Genomic DNA, 26054 nt, shown 5'->3' on the forward strand with positions numbered 1-26054 from the left:
CGAAGAAATGAAAGCACCAGAAAATTTTAGAACTAAAAGTTTGTAACTGTGGTAAAATTTATCCGTTGGCCGAGTTTCTAATAGACTACAAGCCCGCATAGGACAAAAATATGGGTCAAATGAACCACCAGGGGACATATCTAGAACGATAGCAGAGCAAAAAATAATAAGATTCATCACTATGCCGTCACTTGTAAGCTGTCCAACTGAGTGCAGATGAGAATTGAAAAGTACAGGTAGACTCGGTAAATTTTGGTCATATATTTTTGTACGGCATTCTTAACCATCGATAGATCCATTAAAAATAATAAGAAACCGCTCAGTGCCGTACAAAAATGTGGGTCCACCAAGTCGGAATTTTTATTTAATTTCCGAGAGTTACCGGGGGTAAATTTGGTCATTTGACCATGTACGGCATCTGTGTCATACTATTGCTATACTGCTTTTAATCCATTATTCCGCAACGCCGTACAAAAATCATGGGGACAAGGGGAAAAAATCGAGAGATGCAATCCCCTCTCTTTCCCCACTCCAGGGGGTCATTTGACTAAGTACGGCTTCGGTTCCAAAACATTATCTAGCACTCAAAAGTACTATTAAAAGCAATGCCGTCAAAAAATAATTGTTCTTTTAAATGTATACCAATAATCATCTTAATTTCATCGAATTCTTGATATAAAGAGCTGTAAGGTCATTTGACCCTGTACGGGAACTTTTTTTTAACATGATATTGTAATATTCAATTGTTGTATAGTATTGCCGTTCAAAAGAAACCGTTCTAAAAAAAGTTATAGAGAAATGCAAAACCAGAAATTTTGTTAAAGTTTAAACATCGTAGATTAATGAAATATAATAGTTTTCTACACTTTATCCGTTGTTTTAAATAGTATTAACATAGATAAATTAGGAAAAAACGATGCCGTACATTTTTGTGCAGACCACATCTTTTAGGCTGATGAAAGCGACGAAAGCTACAATTTTAAGAGTGCTTTATGGCCATTTGATACAGTACGGCATTAACATATTTTTACCCAACTACGGCAAAGCAAAAGGAGGGTTATGGTTGTTTACAGGTCATGTATGTATGTTCATCTATTCCCTCGTAACTTCTAAACTACTTATCAGAATTCGACAAATGACATATCATTAGAGGCGTCTGAATTGTTCACTGGATAACCAACGACCAGCTAGCTAAAGGCTATATGGGGTTTCACAAAATCTAATGTGGCGCCCTCTAGCGGACAAAACATACAGAGTAAAAAAATAAAGTTAAGATAAATATGCAGTGTTTGGTATCATTTGAAAGCGCTTTACTTGTACATTTTGAATATGTATATATTACTAGCATTTGCTTGTGACTTTACCTGTATTCATGGACTGATTGCATATAACTAATTCACATCTTTTCGTTCATAGCTTTTTTATTAGTTCATCAATTTAACGGAGTCCATTCCACTTGACTCCGACTTTCCAAGGTGATAATTAACCACCTCGAGCTTCTTAATATTAATGTATATTTATATTTTATTATAAAAATATAAAGCAAACATTTCGTTATATGGATTTTTTTCTTTTTCAGATTTTTCCCCTTTGAACCAACGAAAATGTACGGCACATGAAAAAATATTATCTATGCATAAAATACTTTAAAAATAAATTTATTTCATGTTGTGTCAAATGACCCCCTGGAGTGGGGAAAGAGAGGGGATTACAAATCTCGATTTTTTCCCCTTGTCCCCATGATTTTTGTACGGCGTTGCGGAATAATGGATTAAAAGCAGTATAGCAATAGTATGACACAGATGCCGTACATGGTCAAATGACCAAATTTACCCCCGGTAACTCTCGGAAATTAAATAAAAATTCCGACTTGGTGGACCACCATTTTTGTACGGCACTGAGCGGTTTCTTATTATTTTTAATGGATCTATCGATGGTTAAGAATGCCGTACAAAAATATATGACCAAAATTTACCGAGTCTACCTGTACTTTTCAATTCTCATCTGCACTCAGTTGGACAGCTTACAAGTGACGGCATAGTGATGAATCTTATTATTTTTTGCTCTGCTATCGTTCTAGATATGTCCCCTGGTGGTTCATTTGACCCATATTTTTGTCCTATGCCGGCTTGTAGTCTATAACAGTCGCTTGGATGTTTTACAATTTAAATACCCATTTTGTCCACTGGCAGTTATATACATAATACTAGCTGTGCTCTTCGGTTTCGGCTCCGCTCCTGTTGGTCTTAGCGAGATGATATTATATAGCCTATAGGCTATAGCCTTCCTCGATGAATGGGCTATCCAACACCGAAATAATTTTTAAAATCGGACCAGTAGTTCCCGAGATTAGCGCGTTCAAACAAACAAACAAGCTTCAGCTTTATAATATTAGTATGGAAGTATAGATTTTATGAGAGTATATAGAATCTGGAAATCTTTACACCATAAATAAAAATCCATAATTCATAGAATAACAAAAATAATTCAAAGACAATATTTTAAATGCGGAAGATAAATATTCTTGGGTAGGGAAGAAATTATTCTAGCAGGAGAGAAAACTAAATCTTAAAAAATTTAAATTTTAGTATATGACGTGAATTATCTTGCTGGAAGCTGTTTTTGACAGAACTAAGCCTATTTAAATGCAAAAGTAAATGAATTGCTGGTGACGCTGCAGCTGTCGCGGAAGAATTCTAACAAATACCCGCGGCCCCATCATTAAAGCGGCTCGACGGAACACAGTGGGGTTTTAGTCGGTAAGAATCCGACATAACCCACGGCTCCTTCCCCGGGGGCCGTGGGTATCTTTGGAAGATTTCCCCACTATAAAAAAAAAATGGTGACGCTGCAGCTGGTGTGTTGTTTTTAATTGTAAAGTTTACCGGATCCAAGTTGCGTTATTGTGTATGACCATTATAAATTATAATTTCTTCTAACATGAAAATATTATATTTCATGAGGTAGGTGCAAAGTTCGTTGAATGAAGTATGTAGGTATAGATGTAATGACGTCAATATACATTTTTTGTTTACTTAAAAATAATGATCATTTTGAAAAGTAATTTTTTTGTACGGAGAGTTATTTGGGGAAAACGTCGAATGAAGTTAAATTTATGTCCTCAAATTGAAAATTTCTCAAAAATGTGTTGTATAGTTACTTATAAATTTACGACTTTCGCGTGTATTCCTTTATTTGTATCTTACACGTGCCAAATTCCGATTCCAGGTCAACAGGATGTATTGGTTTCGACGATACATCCTATGGATTCTTTTTTTTTTTTTTAATAACTTATCCACAGATAATAATATGTACTTAAGGACCTATAGGTACCTTAGCTAAGAGTTAAGACTATGCTGGCGCTTGTAGGTTTGTCATAATATACCTATACTTTCTCTACTTTACGAAAATAAATAAAAAAATCCAAAAATATACCCAAATTTCAAGTTGCTTCATCGACACATTATTTATTGCATAATATTTTTTATACAAATATTGTTATGTTTAATTTAACTTGCAACATAAACCGATTGCATGATACAAACCAGATGTTTCATAAGTAGGTATTCTTTTTCTGTGCGTATGCGCTTATTACAAGGTCTATTTTTGATCTGCTCTTATTGTAAAGCTGTTGAAATTTTATGTCTGGGTTACGTCTGTATGATATTTAATCTTAAAACCTTTAGTTGTAGTATTTTTATGTATACTAATCATACTGAAGAGTATGTTTGTTTGAACACACTTATCTCAACAACTACCGGAACGATTTCAAAAATGCTTCCACCCTTGGAATAGGTATCGATGATATCCCTGAGTACTAATTCTATACATACTTACATATAGGTATGTAATACCGGAGATGCCGGGGCGGACCGTTTATAGTATAAAATGTAAAGTAGGTATATTTTTTTTGGTGATTGATCAAATAAGTAAGTACATATGTAGAAAGTATTGATTCTCGATCTAATTATACCTTTATATACACGTACCTTTTAAGCTTGTAATTCTACATAATATAAAAAGTGATGTCCCGTGTCCCCTAGTGGGGTAAGGGGGCAGATGCATTTTGCATACATCTGTTTCACTGATCGTTTTTTTTTAGGGACAGGTAGGTGATCAGCCTTCTGTGTCCTGCCAGACCGAGACATTTTTTTTTCTTCGTTTCCACCGGGAATCGAACCCAGTACCCCTCGGTTTTACGCTTACGCGTTAACCACTGTCCCAAGCAGGCGGTCAATCATAATATACCTACCAAAACAATCATAAAAAAAACATAGAATCGATAAGTGTTGTCAATAAGTTTTTATGAAATACCTAAACATTATTATAACAATAAGTCATTCACGAATTAAATAGTAATAAAAAATGTTCCTTTATGGTATGGTAATTAACACGTGAATCTTATTATGGCTTTGGTATGTGAGGGGATATTATTTGCTTAGTATTGCGATGATGTAGAATTGTAGACATATATTTTGTCTGTTTGTCTGTATGTAGGTATGTCCGGGATAAACTTAAAAAGTACTGCATGGATTTACTTCAAATTTGGTATAAAAATAGCTTGAGACCTGTGGAAGGACATAGGATAGATTTTATTCCGGAAATCCCACAGGAATGGGAACTATGTGGGTTTTTCTTTGACTACGCGGGCGAAGACTCTGGCGGAAAGCTAGTAAACAATAAGTACTTACTCAATTTTAAAGAGATACCATAGAAGTAATTTAGGTACGTCTACACTAATATTATAAAGAGGAAAACTTTGTTTGTTTGTTTGTTTGTTTGTTTGATTGTAATGAATAGGCTCATAAACTACTGGACCGATTTTAAAAATTCTTTCACCATTCGAAAGCTACATTATCCACGAGTAACATAGGCTAGGTTTTATCCCGGAAATCCCACGGGAACGGGAACTATGCGGATTTTTCTTTGAAAACGCGGGCGAAGCCGCAGTCGGAAAGCTAGTTCGTTATATACATATACCTAGGTATATACTTACCAGCTACTTAACTAGTCATTACAATTTACATACAGTGATTGGTATTTTATTTTTCCTTTTGAAAGCTAAAAATTGTGATTATATATAGGTACGATAATTGCTTTTAAAACAATTATCGTTATTGTATCACAAAATATTATCGCATTGGAATAGTCGTAACTAACTAGTTAGGTATCATTTTATTTTATAAAATAATTACTACGACTATTGCAAAAATTGCATTTATTGGACGTCACGTCAGACGAGGATAAAAACATTTTGATAAGCACATCGATCCCACGTCAATTTGTTGTTTGCAAATACATTATTACAGATAATAATAACAAACTTAAATGCACAGTTATTTTAAAAAGCAATGTATAACTCACAATAGCGGACTATCAATGTCAAAATTTAATTATAATCAACGATTCAATTAAAAAACAATAATATACCTATGTACGTAAAACCGCTGTATTTTTTTTTTTTACTTTTCAGTTATACCAATTTTCGTAACCTTTGCTTTGTGGTTATACAATTTAACACTGTTATTCGTACATATAATTTTGCCTGACAGAGTGCTTACACTAAGCAACAACCAAACCGGCCAGTGTTAATAACAAATAATTAATAAACATTGTATGGCAATCTATTATCGTACGTTGGTCAAACCGAAACGTGACTACTTAGGATAATCGTTTACTAACCTTATCAGAATGCCAACAACCGCAAACACAATTATCACTAAAACAGCAGTCCACAAACGCAAAACAACACAATATAGGAGCGGAATTATGTCAATAATTTGTTATATTAAGCTATCGTTGGTCCGCTGAATTGCGCGCCAAAACCCGACACGCGTGACACAGACAACGCGAACTCGCGGACTGTAAGAAAAGTGGAAATCGGATGTCTATGCTCTATGGCAGGTGACCCGCGCATGCGCGCTCGGCCAAGGTCGCACGTGAAGTCTAGTTTATGGCTTCATGCTGATGATTTACCTTACGGTTGCGAATACGATTTACAATGTGTGAATTAGCGTGAGAGTTGGAGTGCCACAACCACACATCTCAATTAGACACGCATAAATTGTATTTAGATGTTAGCTATTCATATGCCATAATATGTTACACTTCCCCAGAAACTAGAGACTATGCATGAAGGTGCATACCTATATATATGTAGTTAATCTTTATCAAATTTATTAAAATAAAAAAACAAATTCAATTCCGAGTTATATATTTCAACCAACAAGATACCTTAGTACCTAATGACAATTTTGTTTAAAAGAAGCCTAAAATAAATAAGGAACAAAAATAACTTAAAATCTAATGAACAACCTTATTTTCAATAATTTAACAAGAAAAAAATAGCTCATGGTCTTAATACATTTTCAAAACCGCCACCAAAATAAATAAACAAAAAAGTAAAAAATCCATCTCTATCAAATGTAAACGAGACTAAGAAAAGATTTAATAGAAAAATTAAACAACAATAATTAATAAATATATAAGTACTGCCTACAAGAGATGTTAAAATGATTGTACCGCTTGCATTTTAAAAACAAAAACAAAAATGAACTTGATTTTTCAAATCAGTCTTTACAACTGCAACGTAAACTCTAAAATAAATAACTTTTACAAATTCCACGACGCTACGATAATACCCGATGCGTCACGGAATGCAAAATTTATAACTATAAAAACAATAAATATGACAATAAACAACTAGTCGTCAATGTAAAATGGCGACTGCCTTTTATTCAACAATTTGGCGGGCGGAATCTCCATCGAGTGTTTGTCATTGCAATGACGTTTCAGTTCCGAATACTTCCTAAACTTCGACCCGCAAAGTAAACAATCGACGATAATTTTTCTGACGTTGTGTATCTTCCACTCGTGGTCCCACTTATCCTTCAGAGACCCGAAGTAGTCCGCGCAGAATCTACATCGAAACCTAGTACTTTCCTTTGAATGATAGGACCTTATGTGTTTATTTAGCATAGATTCGAAATAGAAACTTTTATCGCAAAAGAAGCAAGAGATCGGCGTATTCTTATTGTGATATTCCATGTGTTGCGCTATCATTTTCTTCGAGTGAAATTTGCGCTGGCACAGGTCGCACTGGAAGAACATGGTGCCGTGGATTTTCTTGTGTTTCGAGAAGTTGCTAGAATCGCTGAAGGATTTATCGCAAAAGGTGCACTTGTATAGCGTGAGTTTGGCGTGCTCGCGTAAATGAGCTTTATATTTATCGACTTTAGTGAACGTTTCCGCTTGGCAAACTTCGCAGAGGATAGTGAGGGTGCCATTTTTATTAACCGGCGTCTTCGCTAGAGTGCTCCTTATGACATGTTCGATCAAATGACGTTTGAGATCGCTGATACGGTCGAATTTCTTCTTGCACACGTCGCACACCTACGAATAGAAAATGAGCTTGAAATTGGATTTTTAGAATAATATTACTAGCTACAACTTTAAGCTGGGATTATAGGGATGAGACATTTCTAAAGCAAGTCTAATGCAGAAGCTAAAGAACATAAATAATGCATATTTAAATTACGAACTTTCCATCAGAATGTCATGAATATTATAATTGGATAGATTTTCATATACTAAAGTCTAAACAAACTAACTACCTACTTTACGTGTGTAGGTGAAAACCTACACTTAAAATATTCTAACTAAATAAGTTGATGAGGTACTATGAAGCAGTCTACAATCCTTTTTATAATATGATAAGCTAAGATAAAAAATATGCAAGGATTTACCAGATAGGTGACAGAATTTTCAAGCGAATTTCAGCCTTAATATTAGTCTTATTCGCAACCTTGTTGAAAAAATATTCATTCGTTTTTGCTATTTTAACCGAAGTTTAAATTCATGGGCTCAAGTCATGGGAGAAAGGTAACAAATTGATATACACACCAATATTTGCTGCTTACCGAAAGTGGTAAATGTTATAAATATGTAACGACGATTCAAAAGTGCTTCTAAAAGAAGTCTAATTGAATAAATAAATGTTTGAGTTTAATTGGAAAATCCGGTTTTACTTAAACGACGTATTTAAAAATAAACTAAAAACTGATCAACGCAACCAAGGCTATTTATAAAATAACTTTCTTATATTACGAATAGGTACTTTAAAACAATATCCATCTATGGCATTGACCTCAATCTAGTAATACGTAAATTAATTAATATCAGTATCACTAATTGGAACAAGAAATTATGTTTGTAGATAACCATTTGGATTGTTGAATCATTTCTCATATCGGCTGTTAAACCCATATTATTTATCAACAATACTATCTTTATTTTAAAGAGGTCAAACTTGTGAGGGCTATTCATTTGTATAAGGTTATTTGTACGATTGATTTTTATCGATTTTTTGCTCGAGTATTAAGTACATATCATATTCTGATATGTGACTAATCATATCCTACAAATATTATAAATGCTAAAGTTTGTGAGGATGGATGCATGGATGGATGTTTGTTACTCTTTTACGCAAATATACTACTGAACTGATTACAATGAAATTTGGTATGTAGTTAGGTGAAGACTTAGGCTGAATAAGACATTGGCTATTTTTTTATCCCGGAAATCGCACAGGAAAGGGAACTATTCGGGTGCGGGTAAATTATGATCATAATAATGATCATAATATGAAGAAATTAATGACAAAACTAACTACGAAGATTTCCCGTTTTTAACAAGAAAATAATCGTAGTATCTTTGAATTATGACCGTTGGAATAATTATTGGTTAAGATGACCACCCATTAGGTAATTTGTCGACATTCTTGAATAACTGACCTCGCATGTTATTTAAAACGCGTTAAATGTAGTTCGGAAGTGCCTTATCAAGATCGCTAACTGGAATCGTAACTTTTCTAAGGAGTTGGATACGACGTAACTTTGTAAACAATGATGTAGAAATACTATATAGAAATAAAGGTGTAAGTATATCACTGATTGCAATGTCTTGTTGCTAATTTTCTTTTTTAAGTAAATCGTGTAAACAACACAATTACGCAAAAATAGTTTAAATTAATTGACACACGAATTACGAAATGATTATAAAGAACGAGAACAGTATCGAAGTATAAACCCTATAAATAGAAAATATATTAAAATAATTATATCAGAAAAACTCCTGGAGAACAATTTAACCGGTTGTGATGTAACTTTATATTATAGCATGTTATTTGATCCAACCTGTGTGCTCGAATTAATAAAACAAAAAAAAACTAAACTAATAAATATGCACTTAACTAAGTCGCCAATAAATATTCTCAAAATCCCGCAAAACGTCTCACTACCCCCTTCCCCGCTAAAAATAAAAAAAACAATCACCTTTCGACATCTAGTGTTCTTATTCCACTTGGACCGTACCAGGAACATCTTATTGGACATCACTTTCTGTATCACCGAGTTCGCTTCAGCTATATCCCTCTCCCCCACTCTGTAGTCCACCACACAATCACTATCCAAACTGCACTCCGAGTCACTCTTCACGTTATGCAAGCCAATATGAGCCTTATAGTCCTCATACTCCTCTGTGGTATATTCACAGTAATTGCACGTGAACTTAAAGTGCTTTTTGTTTATATGGTCCTGTAACGCAACGTCGTCAGAAAAGGACTTCTTGCAGTAATGGCAGGCGTGTTTCCGAGTGTGTATCTTGGTGTGGTTGCGAAGAGTGAATTTTGAGGCGAATACCTTGTGGCACTTGTCACATTCTAGTTCTGGGTCGCCGTGACCTGGAAGAAACAAATATAGTTGTGCACTAGCGCCGCCCCGCGGATTAAAGCAAAGACAAAAGATTTCAACAATATTTTTTTGAAAAAAATGCGCATATGCTTGACTTGGCGTCTTAAATATTTTCATTGCAAATTTCGTCTAAATCAGCGCCGTAGCTAAGTAGCGTAAACTTAAAAACATTATACTTATTATGGCATTTTGGAAATAAAAAGTAAAAAAAACACATAGCATGGCAATAAACTAGCTGAACCAGCATTTGTACAGTTGTACATGAATGATTATTTTATGCAATGTATAAAATGACATACATATATTAATTACTTAGAATGAAGAATAAAATATTCAATATAAAGTCAATCAAGCCTTTATAGCTTACCTGACCTACCTTTGTCCACATAGATAGATTAAACAAAGACACAATATGTTATATCAGCAATTTTCTAAGCTAAGTGTACCTACTTAATCTTGTCAGAGAAATATGTACCTATACCAATAATAATTAGAATACATATTATTATAAATATTCATAAACCATAATATCATCTATCATATTAATATATATCTTAGATTTTAAATTAAATAATTGAACAATCACTTCACATTCACAAACATTCCAATAAGAACTTCCTTCAAGAAGTTAAAATACAAAGTATAACATATATAAAATCCTATATCTACAATATATAAAATCCTCTGATTAATTTTACCACCAAAAAATAACATAACTTTCAACTTACCCAAGCAATGCTGTTCAAATTTCGATTGAGTTTTCAAATTCTTTTTACAATAAGTGCAATTGAATTTAAATTCTTCATCATTAATGGTCGAGGCTTTAGGGCTCTTATGGCTTGAAACCATGTGCTGTTTGAATGTTGTTATTTGATCAAATATCTGCTTGCATTTGTCACACTGGTACTTTTTGTTCATTATATTATTAGTGGTGTCTGAAAAATGTGCATGGGAATTTGAACTTTATGAACATAATGTGAGAATACAAATTGACATTTGTAGTTAGTGGTTTTATAATTTGCTATTAAATTTATACTTTAAGTAACTTATATAAACAGTATTTTAATTACAATAAACTGAAAGATAAATATATTTTATACTGATATACCTTAGTCATATGTATTCATCTAAATTAATAATTTATTAAACAAAATTAATAGCTAAACATTTACAATTACTTAGTTCTATGTTATTTTAAATCCAACCGTTAATTATGATAATTCTGTTTATAATATTAAAGTTTGAGGAATAGTATTCATATTTAGCTTAATTTATCTAAACAATAATAAATACTGTATTATAAAAATTAAACTTAAATAATCCATATGTAAAACCTATTAATAAAATTTATGTAAGTTTTAAAAATAAATAGCAGTTGATTGTTATTAATAATTTAATATGCAAAATATACATACCCACGACCACATCACTATCTTTACATTCCAATGAGGGATCATTGATTGCTATATTCTGTATCGTCTGACCAAACTGTGAATCATGTCCTAAGTACAAAATAGTCCGTTGCTGTTTCGACAACGACTGTATATCTTTGGACATTAACTGTCTTAGAGCACTATCGTTACTCTGAATATCTATGTATTTCAGTTCCTCCCTATCTTTATTCTCTTTAGCAGTAATTATATCATCAGAAAGCTGGGAGAGATAAACACCACACTGTAATTCATCATCTTCATAACTAGTCTGATTGTTTATGTCCACCGAATGACTCTTTCTAAACTTTTTGTGCTCAAACTCTTCTGGCGCTGCATAATGAATGGATTTGTTGCAGTTGAATACATTCTGGGTAATGTATGTGCTATGCTGTTCCACAGTTATGTGACTTGAGTGTGATTCTTGATAAATAGAATATTTCTCTTGGGCCTCTGTTGTATTGTAGTTGTTATATACATATGGGCTCCTCGCTGGGTCAATCCAGACTTGTGACTGGTTGTAAGAAGAGTCATTGTGATTGCTTTCACTTACAGTAGCGTTTTGGATGGATTCAGAAGAATTTGAATCTTCGCTGATATTATAACTGTCTACGAGTTTTACATTGCAGTAACCCGAGTAAATACACATGACGTTCCCTTCTGTGTCCAACGACGTAACATTTAAATCGAGAATTAATTTACCGGTAACTTCCAAGTTTGTTTCCAAAACCAAACACTTTTTGGGAATGAGGAACACTGGATACGGTTCTTCCGATACCGTAGCAAGCACTTCTTCTTCGTCCATTTTTTGTTAAAACTACGACACAAGAAAAAATACATTGTTTTTTGTTAACCGGCGTTTTGTTGCTATCAAATCGTTTATCAGAGCAAGTATAAGGTAAACCAATTACTAAAATACCCCTTGTGAATATTAAAATTAATAAAAATTCAACTTACCACGTGTTACGACGGTGTCTCGAAGAAATTCCTCCAGTAAAAGGATGATTGAACGCAGGCATAATTACTTTTAAGTTCAATCTACCTTCAAGTTTGAAATCAATGAAGAAGTTATACAATTTAAAGCGTTCTATTTAATGGACCTTGTATCTATAATAAATTATAATTTTATTTGAAACCTGTAATTTTGAACTATGTTATAAATTTTAGAAATATTTAAATAATATTATATTTATTATAACAATAATAAATTGTTTTTTAAATTTTTAAAACCGCACTTGAAAACTTTAAAAATCGAATGCGAAGATCACAACATAAATAATAGACCATAATAGACTCTAACTTTACTGCATTAAGGTTCATTACAGAGTTTTACGTTTTTTTGACAGTTACGATTATAAGAGACAAACCACAGAACAGTAAAGTAGATAGAAGTGTGATGTGGGCGTGGCCCACGTGTCACTAGTAAGGTAAGATCACCTAACTTGCTCTCAGTTGTGCGCAGAAAAATATTCGAGTCGGTTGTCAGCTGTCAAACCTTTTTTCCATATTTATTCATTAATTAGGACGTGTTGTTCGGTATAAAGAGTGCAAAAATGATAGCAGACGAAATAATATCAGCAATGAAGGCATTTCATACCGTCGGTAAGTCTTATTTTAATTTATTTTAATTATATTTTATGTTATAACTTCGCTTGTCGTAATTTGTCAAAATTGTATACAAATATCTAGTCAAAATGAACCTTAATCCATAAGAAATTAGTACTATTATAGATTGAACAGCAAACAAGACTTTCTGGAATATTATTGCAATAAACAAACGAATGTCGCTTTAGTGATGCTTGTGGTGCATATCGACAGTATCGATACTTTAGAAAAGACAAACATTATAAATATTAAATTTTATTTTATTTTTCCTTAGCTTTCATTTGTCTAATTTATTTATAGATTTCCCAAAGAGGCTAATTTAAAAGAGAAATGGATAAATGCAACGTGACGAGTTAACTGGATGCCGAACAGTACTAAGCATCTAACATAGGCCACCGATACATCAAACCTACAGCAGTTCCAAGATTTAAAATAATGCATATTTTCTGTTTGTATTTTGTAAATATAGATTTATACTATTCTATTCCGTTTTTTATTTAATAATAATAATATAAAAAGACGTACTTAGTAGTAATAAACATACTCCAAAATGTGACGCATTATACTATACTCATATAAAAGAAAGAAAAAAAAATACACAAAAAATATTTATTTGTGAATTATCGATAACAAGGCTGACATCCCTCAGAGCATAGCATCAGATAAATATCAAGTTAATGTCATTAATGTTGAGTGACACAAATTTCAACCTTATCTCTATGTGTTGCGTTTCAAATTTATATCTATCGAAAACTAACGCCCTCTGTTGTGGAGTAGCTGAATGTTTTCGAATTTGGAATTTCTGTGCAATGAGAAACAAAACAGCTAATATACCTAGGGATGTTATACTAAAATAAACCGTAACATGGTGCGTTAGGGTACATATTGAAATGCTGAATTTATAACCTAAGTCAGTTTTTACTCAAATTAAGCTGTCCAATCAAAGGCATAGTTTACTTGTAGTGTACTGTATAACTATCGGTTTAAATGTGTGGGTTTGGCGACACTGGTTTTCATACTAATTAGACATTACAGCACTTCTATATGTTTTTACTGTTCTGTGAGACAAACACAATTTACGGTGTTTATATTTAAATTATTTTTAATTTCCCTGTTCCATTAGGGCAGTGTTTCATGGATGTGATGATGATAAATATATTTGGAGTTTCTCTCTAATAAAACAATCGCTATGTCTTATTAAAAATAAAAAAGATTCTTTATTTTATGCTACCCTCGACCTTTCCCCTAAAGAAGGGAGGTATATTGGCATTTAAATTATTTGAAACATGTCATAAAAATGTTGGTGAATATTAGAATTAGAATTTTCTTAATTTGTTATAATTCAATACATCATCACCAACTGTTTTTTAATGAGAAAATATAAAATTAGATCCATTTCATGCGTTTTCAATAGCCCTGACCTTAGCCCTAAACTAGATTGTATGTTACATAAGTGTAGACATGGACGAATAGTATTTGTCTATGGTGTAGATAAATAAAGTTATTTTATTTAGGGTTTAAATTGCGTTTCCATTTCCCTTGAGGGTTTTGAGCCCAAGGCATATATTTTGTATGTATAGAGACTATACTGTATACATACACATTAAATTAATATGCTAAAACAGTAGTCAACGGGCAAGTTGAAATTGCAATACCTCAATAAAATGAAAACTTGTTTTATCAATATTTTTTTATTGTTGTCTGTAATCAATAATACCTAACAAAATCAAAGTCAAGGTCGGGAGGATTCATTAACACAACCATATCTATTCAGATAATTAATCACACATTTAATATGTAACTATAAATATGGGACTTTCTCATATGGAATTTATATGTATCTTACTACTGCAAGAAACAATTACTTCAATATGATCTTTAAGCTTATAATAACCTCGTTGCTAATTTCATTGTTTATGTGGGCAAAAGGTATTATTTTTTTACAAAAACCAATAGTCGATAGTTTACAATTAGAATCAGAATAGAATTAAATCTCAATATTTTCCCATACGACAAACTTTTAATTCTTATATCCCATATCCCATATAACAAACTTTTAATTTTTCAGGAAGTCCATTAGAAAACCGATCCAAATACGTCATAAAAGAGTTACAAGAACAAACATTTCGGATCGTTGGCGGCGAAGATGCACCTTACGGCTCCGCCAGACATATGGTAGGGTTGCTGGTGGGTACCGCTCTCAAGTGGTTTACTTGTGGAGGCTCCATTATAACGCAGAAACATGTATTAACTGCTGCCCATTGCGTAGAACCCAATATCGGCTGGGGTGAACTGCTTCCGTGAGTATATATGGCTTTATTAAAAAAAAAATAAGACACTATCATTGTCTATGGAATTTCGAATAATTTTGAATTTATATTTTATTGTAAAGTATATTTCGTTGATAAAGATATGATTTAAAAGATACTGTGTTATAAAATTTGAGAAACTTTGAATAAATTGCAGTAGGTAGGTAGCTAAATACGCAAGAGTATAAATAATTTTAGATTTTTATTAGAGGAAACTTTTTCTATATTGTAACCGCCAATTATTTTTCTTTCAGATCTTTCCATGGTGTTGTTGGTACACATTATTGGAATAAAACAGATAATACTGAAATAAGATTCAAAGGGTACGCTATTCACCCCGGTTGGTCGTGGATCACTTTAAAGAACGACATATCCGTGCTGACGACTACCGATCTAATTGAGTTTAATGCCCGCGTTGGCGCCATTTCGCTGAGTTCAAATTTCGTGCAAGGAAGAATAAATTGTTTTGTTACTGGGTGGGGCAATCTTGAAGTGAGTTTGAAGTGAAATCCGTTTGACTTTGTTTTACAACTTAAAGTGGCCAATTTTTTTTGACTGATATAAATTTTATTTACAGCTTTTCGGCGAAACTCCGCATAGACTGCAAATTCTTCGCGTCAGTACAATCTCAAACAAAGAGTGTGCGATCAGGTTGTGGTGGGAAGAAAATGTGGATGGAGTAAGAGCGCCGCCATTTGATGGAGCTTTGGAAATTTGTACACTGCATTCCTATGGTCATGGGATGTGTCATGTAAGTGATTTTGATATAAAAAAAATATTTTTTTCAAGATCTTATTGCAAGGATTCTACATAGATTGTCATAGACAGTTTTGTCATCAATAGAAGTAATTTTAGGTATTTTTTTCTCATTTACATGCGACATCTAGAATTTACTTGTTGTTTAACAAGCACAATAGGTAGGTATGTTTTTTATTATAAAAATGTTAGCGAACATAATATTTTAATATAGGTACCTAATAAGAATTGTCTAATTCTCTTGTTATTAATTTATTGACACAAACTAATTGTTTTCAGCGCCATCTAGCGTTTAACTTGAGAATCTAAATTTTGTACCATTTTACAACAAATTAATAAAATCCTATTACAATTTACAGGGTGATTCGGGCAGTGCATTAGTGGATCAAAAGACTAAACAACAGATCGGTATTGTGTCCTGGGGCTTCCCTTGCGCCCGGGGAGCGCCTGACTTCTTCGTCAGAGTTAGCGCTTTTATAGACTTCATCAGAAAAAGCGTCGGTATTAGGAACCTATATAAGGTCATGTGGACTTGTTATAAAATGATTTTATGTAAAATAAATATGGTTTATTTGTATTTTGTACGTTTTTTTCGTCGACTTCCAGCAAACGATCCTATAAAATGATAGTTTTTCGTTTAAAATATATTTTATTGTTCTACTTCTATATTAACCCTTTTATGTGAATAGCTTAACCAAATATTATTTCAGTAAAAGATATTAATTATTTATCTTTATTTCCTTCAATTAATTATTACGACTATACGACTAATCTGGTCACAATGGAACTTCAAAAATACAAAATTTCATATGCAGCTGAAAATTAGTAAAGCTGTTTTAAGCATTAGTTACTTACTAAAAATAAAATACACACAAAAATTTTCTGTCATTCCGTTACGTCATTAAAAATTCGAGGTCAAAGATTGTAAAAATCGCGATTTACACTGAAAAGTTTGACCATAAAAATTACTTAAGAACAGACTTATTTAGGTGTCGAGCAATGCAAACGCATGCAGCATATCATCCGTGTTTTCCAATTACAGCACTAGAGTGCATTATGCGGCATAATGTTCCAACTACAGCAACGCTTCGCACAATCGAGCACTCTTAAAAGTAATGCGCGTGAATTGATGCGTGCAATCGATTTACCTATCGTTAGTAATTATTAATTGTTGGAAAAAAATTTAAAGCTTTCGTTTCATTGTAGTTTTTTCGAAATAATCAAAGTTAATTCAAATTGTGTTAAAAAAATAAATATAAGTATGGATGAACCTTCATCATCTTCATTTTTCAATGTTTGTACCTACAAACATTGAAAAAAATGTTAATGAAATAATCAAAATCCAAATTACTTAAAATAACCGTAAATATTTTTCAACCAATTATTATGTATACCACTTTATTTACACATTAATGAGGTTATTGCTAACTCTATGAATATTTTTTTTTTCAACACTGAACTTAGCGCAACCTGCTGGTGCGTTTCACGTTCCAATTAAGCATCAGCATAATTCGGCATTGTGCGCCACTGAGTCGCATTATGCTCTGTAATTGGAAAACAGCCCATGACTACGAGTTTTTAATTGTTTATAATTTCGGTTGGATGGGAAATTTCGTCGTAGTCGTTGTCGTCGTTGACAGTGTGATCGAACCATTAGCAAAGATAGCGAATTTTGCTGAAAATAAATAATATATCCCTTTCACCTACCACGACAGGGAATTTAACTAAACCTTATTCAATGCTTTTCCAATAGGTAACCTTTACGTTCACATTTCCCCTGAGAGTTTCAATCAAAAGTATGTAGGTACTCTAGATAGGCTTTTATTAAAATTAAACTTGAAAATGCTTCTTCACGTAGCAACTTGCACTAGGTTAATTTTTTATTAATAACTAGTTAACCGCCCACGGGTTCGCCCGCGTTTACAAAGAAAAACCGCATAGTTCCCGTTCCCGTAGGATTTCCGGGATAAAACCTATCCTATGTGTTAATCCAGTTACCCTCTATATGTGCTAAATTTCATTGTAATCGGTTCAGTATTATTTGCGTGAAAGCGTAACAAACAAACATACATACACATACTTGACTTGGGCTATACCTATCGAAAGTTACAAAAGTTACATTTCACAAAAAGCGTAATAGGTATATTATGTAAAGGTACCTTTTTTTAATATAAAGTAAGCATGTATTGTATATGTATGTTGGATAAATCATGTGTTGTAGACTGTAGTAACTTGGTAACTGACAAGTTCAAAAAATAGATAATACCATTCCTTGTCTTATCAAGATTTTTATTGTTGTCTACAACAACAAGTCAATGTTAAGGTCACAAGGATGCATTAGCCCAACCATATTATCTATTTTGATATAATTAATCACACATTTAATATAAATATGGGACTTTCTCATATGGAATTCATATGCATCTAAAAACTACAGGAAACAAACACTTCAATATTATGTTCTCTAAACTTATAATAATAACGTTACTTATTTCTCTTTTTACGGGGACGAAAGGTAAAAAACTACACTGTGTTAAGTTTAACTAGTCACATTAAGTTTTTAATTGAGTCTTCTGTAAAATATAGGTAATACAGAATTCGCAATTGTCTATATTTTTTTATTGTATTTTCGAGTGTTTTTTAATTTATAAATACCACCAGGCAGTGTAGTTAAATAATTATTTTTGAAACAAACATTTTTTTTCACATACTACTGTACAAATACTATTCAATCTGGTAACTCAATATTACTAATTTTCAGGGAGTCCATTAGAAATGCAATCAAATAATGTTGTAAGGGAACAGACGCCACGAATCGTCGGCGGCGAAGATGCGCCTTACGACTCCGCCAAACACATGGTTGGTTTGCTGATGGGTGAAGTTTTCAAGTGGTTTACTTGTGGAGGCTCCATTATAACGAATAAACATGTATTAACTGCAGCCCATTGTGTTGTAGCTAATCTTCTTTTTGATGAATTTCTTCCGTGAGTATAAAGCTTTATTTAAAAATAAAATATATAGAACTACATATCTATTTCGTTGTCTATGGTCATTTGAAAAAAAAAATATTTAAAATTAGAGCTCGTTCTTATATTATGATATGGTGATATTAAGGTGATAATTTATTGAAAATAATTTTGAACCTTTTATTTAAATATATTAAAAGGAAAAATATTACGAGATTGTATAATATAAAAAGTTTTAACAATATAGACGTATGAATAAATTGCTGTTATTACGAAAACAATGAAGTTATTTAAAGAAGTAAGTTTTTTCTATATAACGTTACAATTTTTTTAGAACTTTCCATGGAGTTGTCGGTACACATTATTGGAACAAAACAGACAATACTATAATAAAATTCAAAGGGTACGCCATTCATCCCGGTTGGTCGTGGGACACCATAAAGAACGACATAGGCATTCTGACGACTGACAAGCAAATTGAGTTCAATGGCCGCGTTGGCGCCATGTCGTTGAATTTGAATTTGGTGCAAGGAAGAATAAATAGTTTTGTTACGGGATGGGGCAAACTTGATGTGAGTAAATTGACAGTTTAGCTAGGTATATTGGATACTAGCTTTCCACCCGCAGCTTCGCCCGCGCAGTCAAAAAAAAAACCAAATAAGTAGTTCCCGTTCCCGTGGGATTTCCGGGATAAAACCTATCCTATTTCCCGGGGTAAAAAGTAGCCTATGTCTTTTCTCGACTATCAAAATATCTCTAAGTATACCAAATTTCATGCAAATTGGTTTAGTAGTTTAGGCGTGATTGAGTAACAGACAGACTGACAGAGTTACTTTCGCATTTATAATATTAGTATGGATTTTGCCGCCGCTATTTTTTTTAACAGCATGTTTCGAAAAAATATTTAAATTTAATTTTTTTTTATACTTAGTATGACGGCAAAACTCCGCATAGGCTGCAAATCCTTCGTGTTAGTACAATATCAAACAAAGAGTGTGCGATCAGGTTGTGGTGGACTGATAAGTTGGAAAGTGGTCGATCGCCTCCATTTGATGCAGCATTGGAAATCTGCACTCTGCATTCGCCTGGTCATGGGATGTGTCACGTAAGTATTTTTATAATTTAAATCCTTTTTTTGGCGCCCGCAATCATACATTCATTTGTTTTGATTAATTTTTAAATTTTATAATGAGTTAAATTCACTTTACAGTGAATTAATAAAAAAATCATATATTTTAAATGATTTTAATTAAAAATAAAAATTACAAGTACGTGTTATCATGAGCACGATGCTTCACAATATATTTTAATTCTAATATTATAATCTATAGGAATAAGACGTTCTCACGATCGAAAGCACATCGTCAGCGCTTCACATTACATATAGCGTAGGGTTGTCACATAACTCCTCCCCCCGCAGATCCGCAACTATTTTAGGACATTGAGTGAAAATGTTGCGGCAGGATCAACTTCTGGGGCTGATGTATTATTCGATCTCTGAATTTTCATTTTCTTTGATCTGTAGCGACGATAGCACAGGAACATTGAAGTGGCCGCTGCGCACAGTAGAAAGATGTAAAGTGGTATTGTCGTATGGTAGATGGCGAACTCTCTCTCAGGGGCGACCGTCGTATATACTTCTATTTGCTTCTGTAGGTTGTGTAATCCCTGTAGGTTGATGGAGTGCAGTCCCAAGGTTTTTAGCGTTCTCGTCGATGATTGGCTAATTAAAGGTCTGTCGTCAGGTGCAGAAACAGTCGATGATCTACTATTTAATGGTCTGTCATCAGGTGCAGTTACAGTCGATTCAGAGTCAGAAATATTCACTATCATAGATTCTACGTTTTCATTATGCAATTCTATACGCGACAATGCGTCCGCGTTCGTATTACATTTACCTTTCTTATAAACTATCGTATAGTCATATTCAGAAAGCTTAAGGCGCCAACGAGTCAGCCGAGAGTTCGGTTCCTTAAGATTCATTATCCATTGTAAGGGCTTATGGTCTGTTATAATTTTGAACTTTCTGCCAAATAAGTACGGTCGGAAGTATTTTGTTGCCCATACAATTGCCAATAACTCTTTTTCAATGGTACTGTAATTCATTTCACTATCATTTAAAGTACGTGAAGCATATGAAATAGGTTTGTCAGAACCGATTGGGCCTTGGGATAATATGGCACCAATAGCTACGTTGGATGCATCAGTCGTAAGTATAAACTCTTTCGTAAAATCTGGGTATTGTAATATGGGGTCATTCAATAGAAGTGTTTTACACTTTTCGAAACAATTGACGTATTCTGAATCTAGAGTAATTTTACTACCTTTTTTCAAACATCTAGTTAACGGTTTTGTAACACGGGCAAAGTCAGGGATAAATTTTCTGTAATAACCTAGAAGACCTAAAAATTGCTTTATTTCTTTAGAAGTTTTTGGAATAGGGTATTTAGTTACAGCTCTAATTTTATCTGGGTTTGGTTTAATTCCGTCTCTACTAATTATGTGTCCCAAATATGCAGTTTCTAACCTAAGAAATTCGGATTTGTCCATTTGGATTTTAAAATTTGACTCGCGTAGACGTTGGAATACTTTTTTAAGGTTAACAATATGTTCTTGTAAACTGGTGCTAAAGACTATAATGTCATCTAAGTAAACTAGGCATATTTCGTTCTGTAGACCGCGCAAGACATTGTCCATAACCCTCTGAAGGGTGGACGGAGAATTCTTAAGTCCCATGGGCATTCTCAAAAATTCGAAATGCCCATGTTCCACGCTAAACGCAGTTTTAGAAATATCATTAGGATCCATCTCAACTTGTAGAAACCCGCTAGCTAAATCTAGTGTACTAAAGTATTGACACTTGCCTAATTTGTCAAGGACGTCAGTAATGTTAGGTATAGGATATTTGTCGTCAATAGTTTTTTCGTTTAATTTACGAAAATCTACGACTAATCTCCATTTCTGCTTCCCTGAAGCGTCTGCCTTTTTGGGAACAATCCAAATTGGTGAGCTCCAGGCTGAGTCTGAAGGTCTTATTATACCTTGACTTAACATTTTTTGAATTTGATCTCTAACTTCATTTCTATGTACAAATGGATACCTATAGCTTTTAGTATGAATCGGTACTTCGTCCGTGGTTCGTATGCGATGCTTTATTTTATTAGTAAATGTAAGTGGTTCATCTTCTATATAGAAAACGTCTGAATACTGTGCAACTAATCTTTCTAAGTTAGCTCGCTCTTCCTGATTTAAATGATCTGTACGTAACCGAGATATAACGTCTGATGTACGGGTTGATAACTTATTTGAATTAAATAATTCTGTATTATATATTTCACCGGAGACATGTCTATCCATTGAGAAAATGATATCATGTTGAGTTGGATTACGAACCTCTAAAATTCCTCTGTTATTTTTAACCGACGTTAAACAATAAGGTATAACGCAATTTGAAATAAATTGTTCTGGTATTAAAGTGTCACCATTTGGTACATTAACGGGTAATTTAAGTAATTTGGAAGACTCCGCTGGTAAAACGCATTCATATAAATTTACATTGGACGAATTATACATTTTAATAGGGTTAGTGGCATTACGCGTAATAAACTGTCGAGTTTTTAAGTCAATTTTCGATTCCAATTTTTCGAGCAAATCAAGGCCTATAAGTCCGTCAAATATGTCGTGAAACTTATATACAAAAAGTGTAATTTTATCAGTCTCTTGAAACTCTTTGAAACATGGTATAGTAACAGAGAAATCGTTTCTAGTAGTGGCATGTATATTAGTGACTTCGAAAGGATCGTAATTTAATCTTATATTTGAATAAAACTTTTGGACCGCTTCGGGACTTATAAATGACTGATTAGCTCCTGTGTCTAATAAAAGTTTTAATGGTGGGTCTAAAATCTGTATGTACGGTAGCTGCCTTTGTGTCTGCAAATTAATTTCTATCTTGGCTTTCTTGTGAGGCTGGTCTTCGGAAAATTCTCATTGTCTGTCGAGTCAGTTTGTTGGTTAGTATCATTACTTTCATTAATTTCACATACGTTTTCTGATGGCATTTCGTAATTTTGATCATAGATCGCGTCATAGTTAGAGTAATTATCGTCGGCATAGTCAACATAATAGTTGTTATAGTTAGCGTCATAGTAGTCATAGTATGGAGAGTAATATTCATATGGTACACATTCATTAACATGGACATCACGAGTTTTAAAATAGTTAGTAGGTGGTGGGTTACCATGCTTACGCCAGTCATGTCCAGTCGAGGGTGATTCCTTCGTGACATAATGACTCACGCCACTCATTGGCGTTGGACCTTTATAATAATTTGGTTGAGGACGTTGTGGTAATCGGAATACGTTGCTATGGGGGTTATAGTTAGGTGGAATAGCTCGGAATATTTGTTGGGTACGTGTGGGCATTCTAGGAAGATGCTGCTGGTTTTGAACAGGCATTCTAAATTGATACGGTGGGTTTGGTCGGACTTTAGGAGGAAACATATACGGTTGAGGTACATAGAGAGGCTTGGGTACATGAAAATTGGGTGACGGCATTAATGAATTATTATATATAGACTTAGGTACATTATTATAATTAGAATTACTAAATTTGGATGAAGCATCGTTTCTTTGTTGTAGGTAAATTGTATTTAATTCCTCCTGAACATACTCTAATGCTTTCTCTATTGTTTCGGGCCTCATACAGCGTATACGCGACCCGAGGGGTTCTTTAAGACCCCTAACAAAAGCCTGTTTCGTCAATTTTTTATATAGGTCACGTTTTGCGTCTATAGTACTTCTAAGTGATTCATGTAAAGTTACGTAAGTCATCATGGTACTGAATAAAGACTGTAATCTATCATAAAACTCTTGGGGCGAGCTGCCGCCCTGGGTTTGTGACGCTATATCATTATACAGAGCCGTCTCGTCTCTCTGGTCAGAAAAATTGTTAACTAGGGCCTCACGGATTCCTCCCCAACTATCAGGAATACCGTTAGTATTAATGAGGCGTGCCGCCGGTCCCGTGATTTTATTTAAAATGCCATTTATCAGCGATAAATTTGAAAGAGTGGACTCGGGGTCATCTTTTATATATTTAATAACTAATTGGTCGCATATTTTAATAAATCTTGTTAATACATGGGGGTTACCATCGAAATCTGGGACCACCCTTAAGGATTTAAAAATTTCTTCCGTGTCAAATGACATATTAAAACTATCAATACTTCTTATACTATCAACTAAACTATTTCTTGAGGACTGTTGGCTATTAACAGCCTCGGTACCCCGGGATTTCCTAGGATGGAAAATCGTGAAGGTTTATTCTAAAATTAATATAGGAATATAATATAGGAAAGCAACACAATAAAATAATTCTGTGCAACTCACATTAACATGGTTTCCGTATCGATGGCTGGATACTGCTGATGTTCTGGATACTCGCTTGGGTTTTAAAAAAAACCGGTCGGCCGCGCGGGGCCTCGGAACCGATATTTATTTCGGATATATCTTCCCGCGGGCGACCCGAGTATCCTACCGACTGCGCCAGTTAAATTCACTTTACAGTGAATTAATAAAAAAATCATATATTTTAAATGATTTTAATTAAAAATAAAAATTACAAGTACGTGTTATCATGAGCACGATGCTTCACAATATATTTTAATTCTAATATTATAATCTATAGGAATAAGACGTTCTCACGATCGAAAGCACATCGTCAGCGCTTCACATTACATATAGCGTAGGGTTGTCACATAACTAATGTTAAAACAGTTTTAAAATTGTGTATTTGTGTGTGGATTAAAATAAAATATGCTTTCATTGTTTTTATATTTAGGGGCTGATGTACGATATAAGATTTTAAATTTAAAAGTTGAGATGTGTTTGAAAAATCATGATGACGTATTTTCGAAGTTAAATACTTATTACACTTGTCTAAATCACGTTTATTATTTTACTCGTATGATTTTGTTGTTATGAAAATATTGTAATCCACACTAGAATTAAAAATGATGATTGAGTCAATTGATTTCAGTGCCATCTAGTAGTGGGAGTAATGAACTATTATTACTACTTACTAAACAACAGATAGCATTAGCTACTAATTACAATTAATTAGTATACTGTGCCACAGATAATACTAAAAGTAATAGAATTATTGTAATAACTATTTTTTTAATATCGCCTGTTGTAGGTATTTAATCTGAATTCTGAACTCTTTTATTATAAGAGCACACACATTTCTTTTTTGTCTAATTAATTGTATAGATATGTATATTGTGTATAGATATCGCCTAATTTATTATTAGTTTCTGTGAATGTTGTGTTCATCTGTAATTATTGTGCATAATAATTTTAAATTTATAAATCCTATTGTAACTGTTTAACGCGAAAGATATGTTTTGTAACAACTGTGATGAACCTTTTTTTGATAAATAAATAAATAAAAATTAAGAATATACATAACAATAATATCTATTAACTTTAACAGGGTGATTCAGGCAGTGCATTAGTGGACCAAAAGACTAAACAACAGATCGGTATTGTGTCCTGGGGCTTCCCTTGCGCCCGGGGAGCGCCTGACTTCTTCGCCAGAGTTAGCGCTTTTGCTGACTTCATCAGAACAAGTGTTGGTGGTTTACTTTAAATTTACATATTCTTCAATTGTTTTTAATAAAAAATACAATGTTTATATTTTTTCGTATTTTGTTTTACTTTGACATAATTTCAGAAAGTCTTTAAGCGGCCGTACACGGGCGGCTCGAGCAGTTAACGGCTGAAAGGTTGACGGCTTGAAGCGGTCGCGACGGCTCGAGCAGTCCGTGTCCATATTTACCGCGCGGTCGCGGAGCAGTCCGAGTGTCGCTCAGCCGCTAACTGCTCGAGCTGCCCGTGTACGGCCGCGGCCGCTCTAATATATTATCTACCTATTGTGTTTGTGTATCGCTAAGTACATATTATTAGGTATATTGCACAGTTAATAAATTTAAATAATACAATTTAATTATATAATAGGATTTTTTTTAATATTGAAGGCTTTTATTGTTCAGCTTGCTCTTGAGTCTTACATTTTGGTAATTTAAGTTCAAACTTATTGCTTAAATTCGATTTTGTTTGTCATGTTATTATGAATAGTCTTCACGTCATGATATTATAATTTCTCTGATTTCTAACTTTGAGTTGATATATTTCGCAGATATCGTGCGTTTATAATATGAATGTAAAACTGTACTTG

The 26054-nt window shown here is 33.4% G+C and overlaps 2 protein-coding genes and 1 long non-coding RNA gene across 3 annotated transcripts in view; 2 read left to right on the forward strand and 1 right to left on the reverse strand.

The window, feature by feature from the left end:
• Nucleotides 1–25466, forward strand: part of LOC149907295 (uncharacterized) — a 52352-nt gene extending 26886 nt beyond the window's left edge. Inside the window, exons 2-9 of the mRNA XM_090103869.1 lie at nt 14853–15084; nt 15348–15585; nt 15671–15844; nt 16209–16383; nt 18611–18833; nt 19150–19387; nt 19747–19920; nt 25311–25466. Of these exons, the coding sequence (XP_089959995.1) occupies nt 14957–15084; nt 15348–15585; nt 15671–15844; nt 16209–16383; nt 18611–18833; nt 19150–19387; nt 19747–19920; nt 25311–25466 (1506 nt within the window). The 5' untranslated portion in view covers nt 14853–14956. The remainder of the gene's footprint in view (nt 1–14852; nt 15085–15347; nt 15586–15670; nt 15845–16208; nt 16384–18610; nt 18834–19149; nt 19388–19746; nt 19921–25310) is intronic.
• Nucleotides 6703–11984, reverse strand: LOC149907296 (uncharacterized). Its single transcript, XM_090104021.1, has 4 exons — nt 11165–11984; nt 10478–10684; nt 9333–9739; nt 6703–7392 (listed from the first exon to the last, which is right to left on the reverse strand). The coding sequence occupies exons 1-4, from the start codon at nt 11982–11984 to the stop codon at nt 6703–6705; spliced, it is 2124 nt and encodes a 707-aa protein (XP_089960147.1).
• On the forward strand, nt 12551–13268 carry LOC149907297 (uncharacterized). Its single transcript, XR_016456917.1, has 2 exons — nt 12551–12781; nt 13085–13268. It is a non-coding gene; the product is annotated as an uncharacterized LOC149907297 (long non-coding RNA).
• Nucleotides 25467–26054: the final 588 nt, after the last annotated feature.

The sequence above is a fragment of the Colias eurytheme genome, chromosome 7 (genome assembly GCF_061535395.1).
Source record: "Colias eurytheme isolate Ceu_HAF_F1 chromosome 7, ilColEury1 Martin Lab GWU primary, whole genome shotgun sequence".
NCBI lineage: Eukaryota > Metazoa > Arthropoda > Insecta > Lepidoptera > Pieridae > Colias > Colias eurytheme.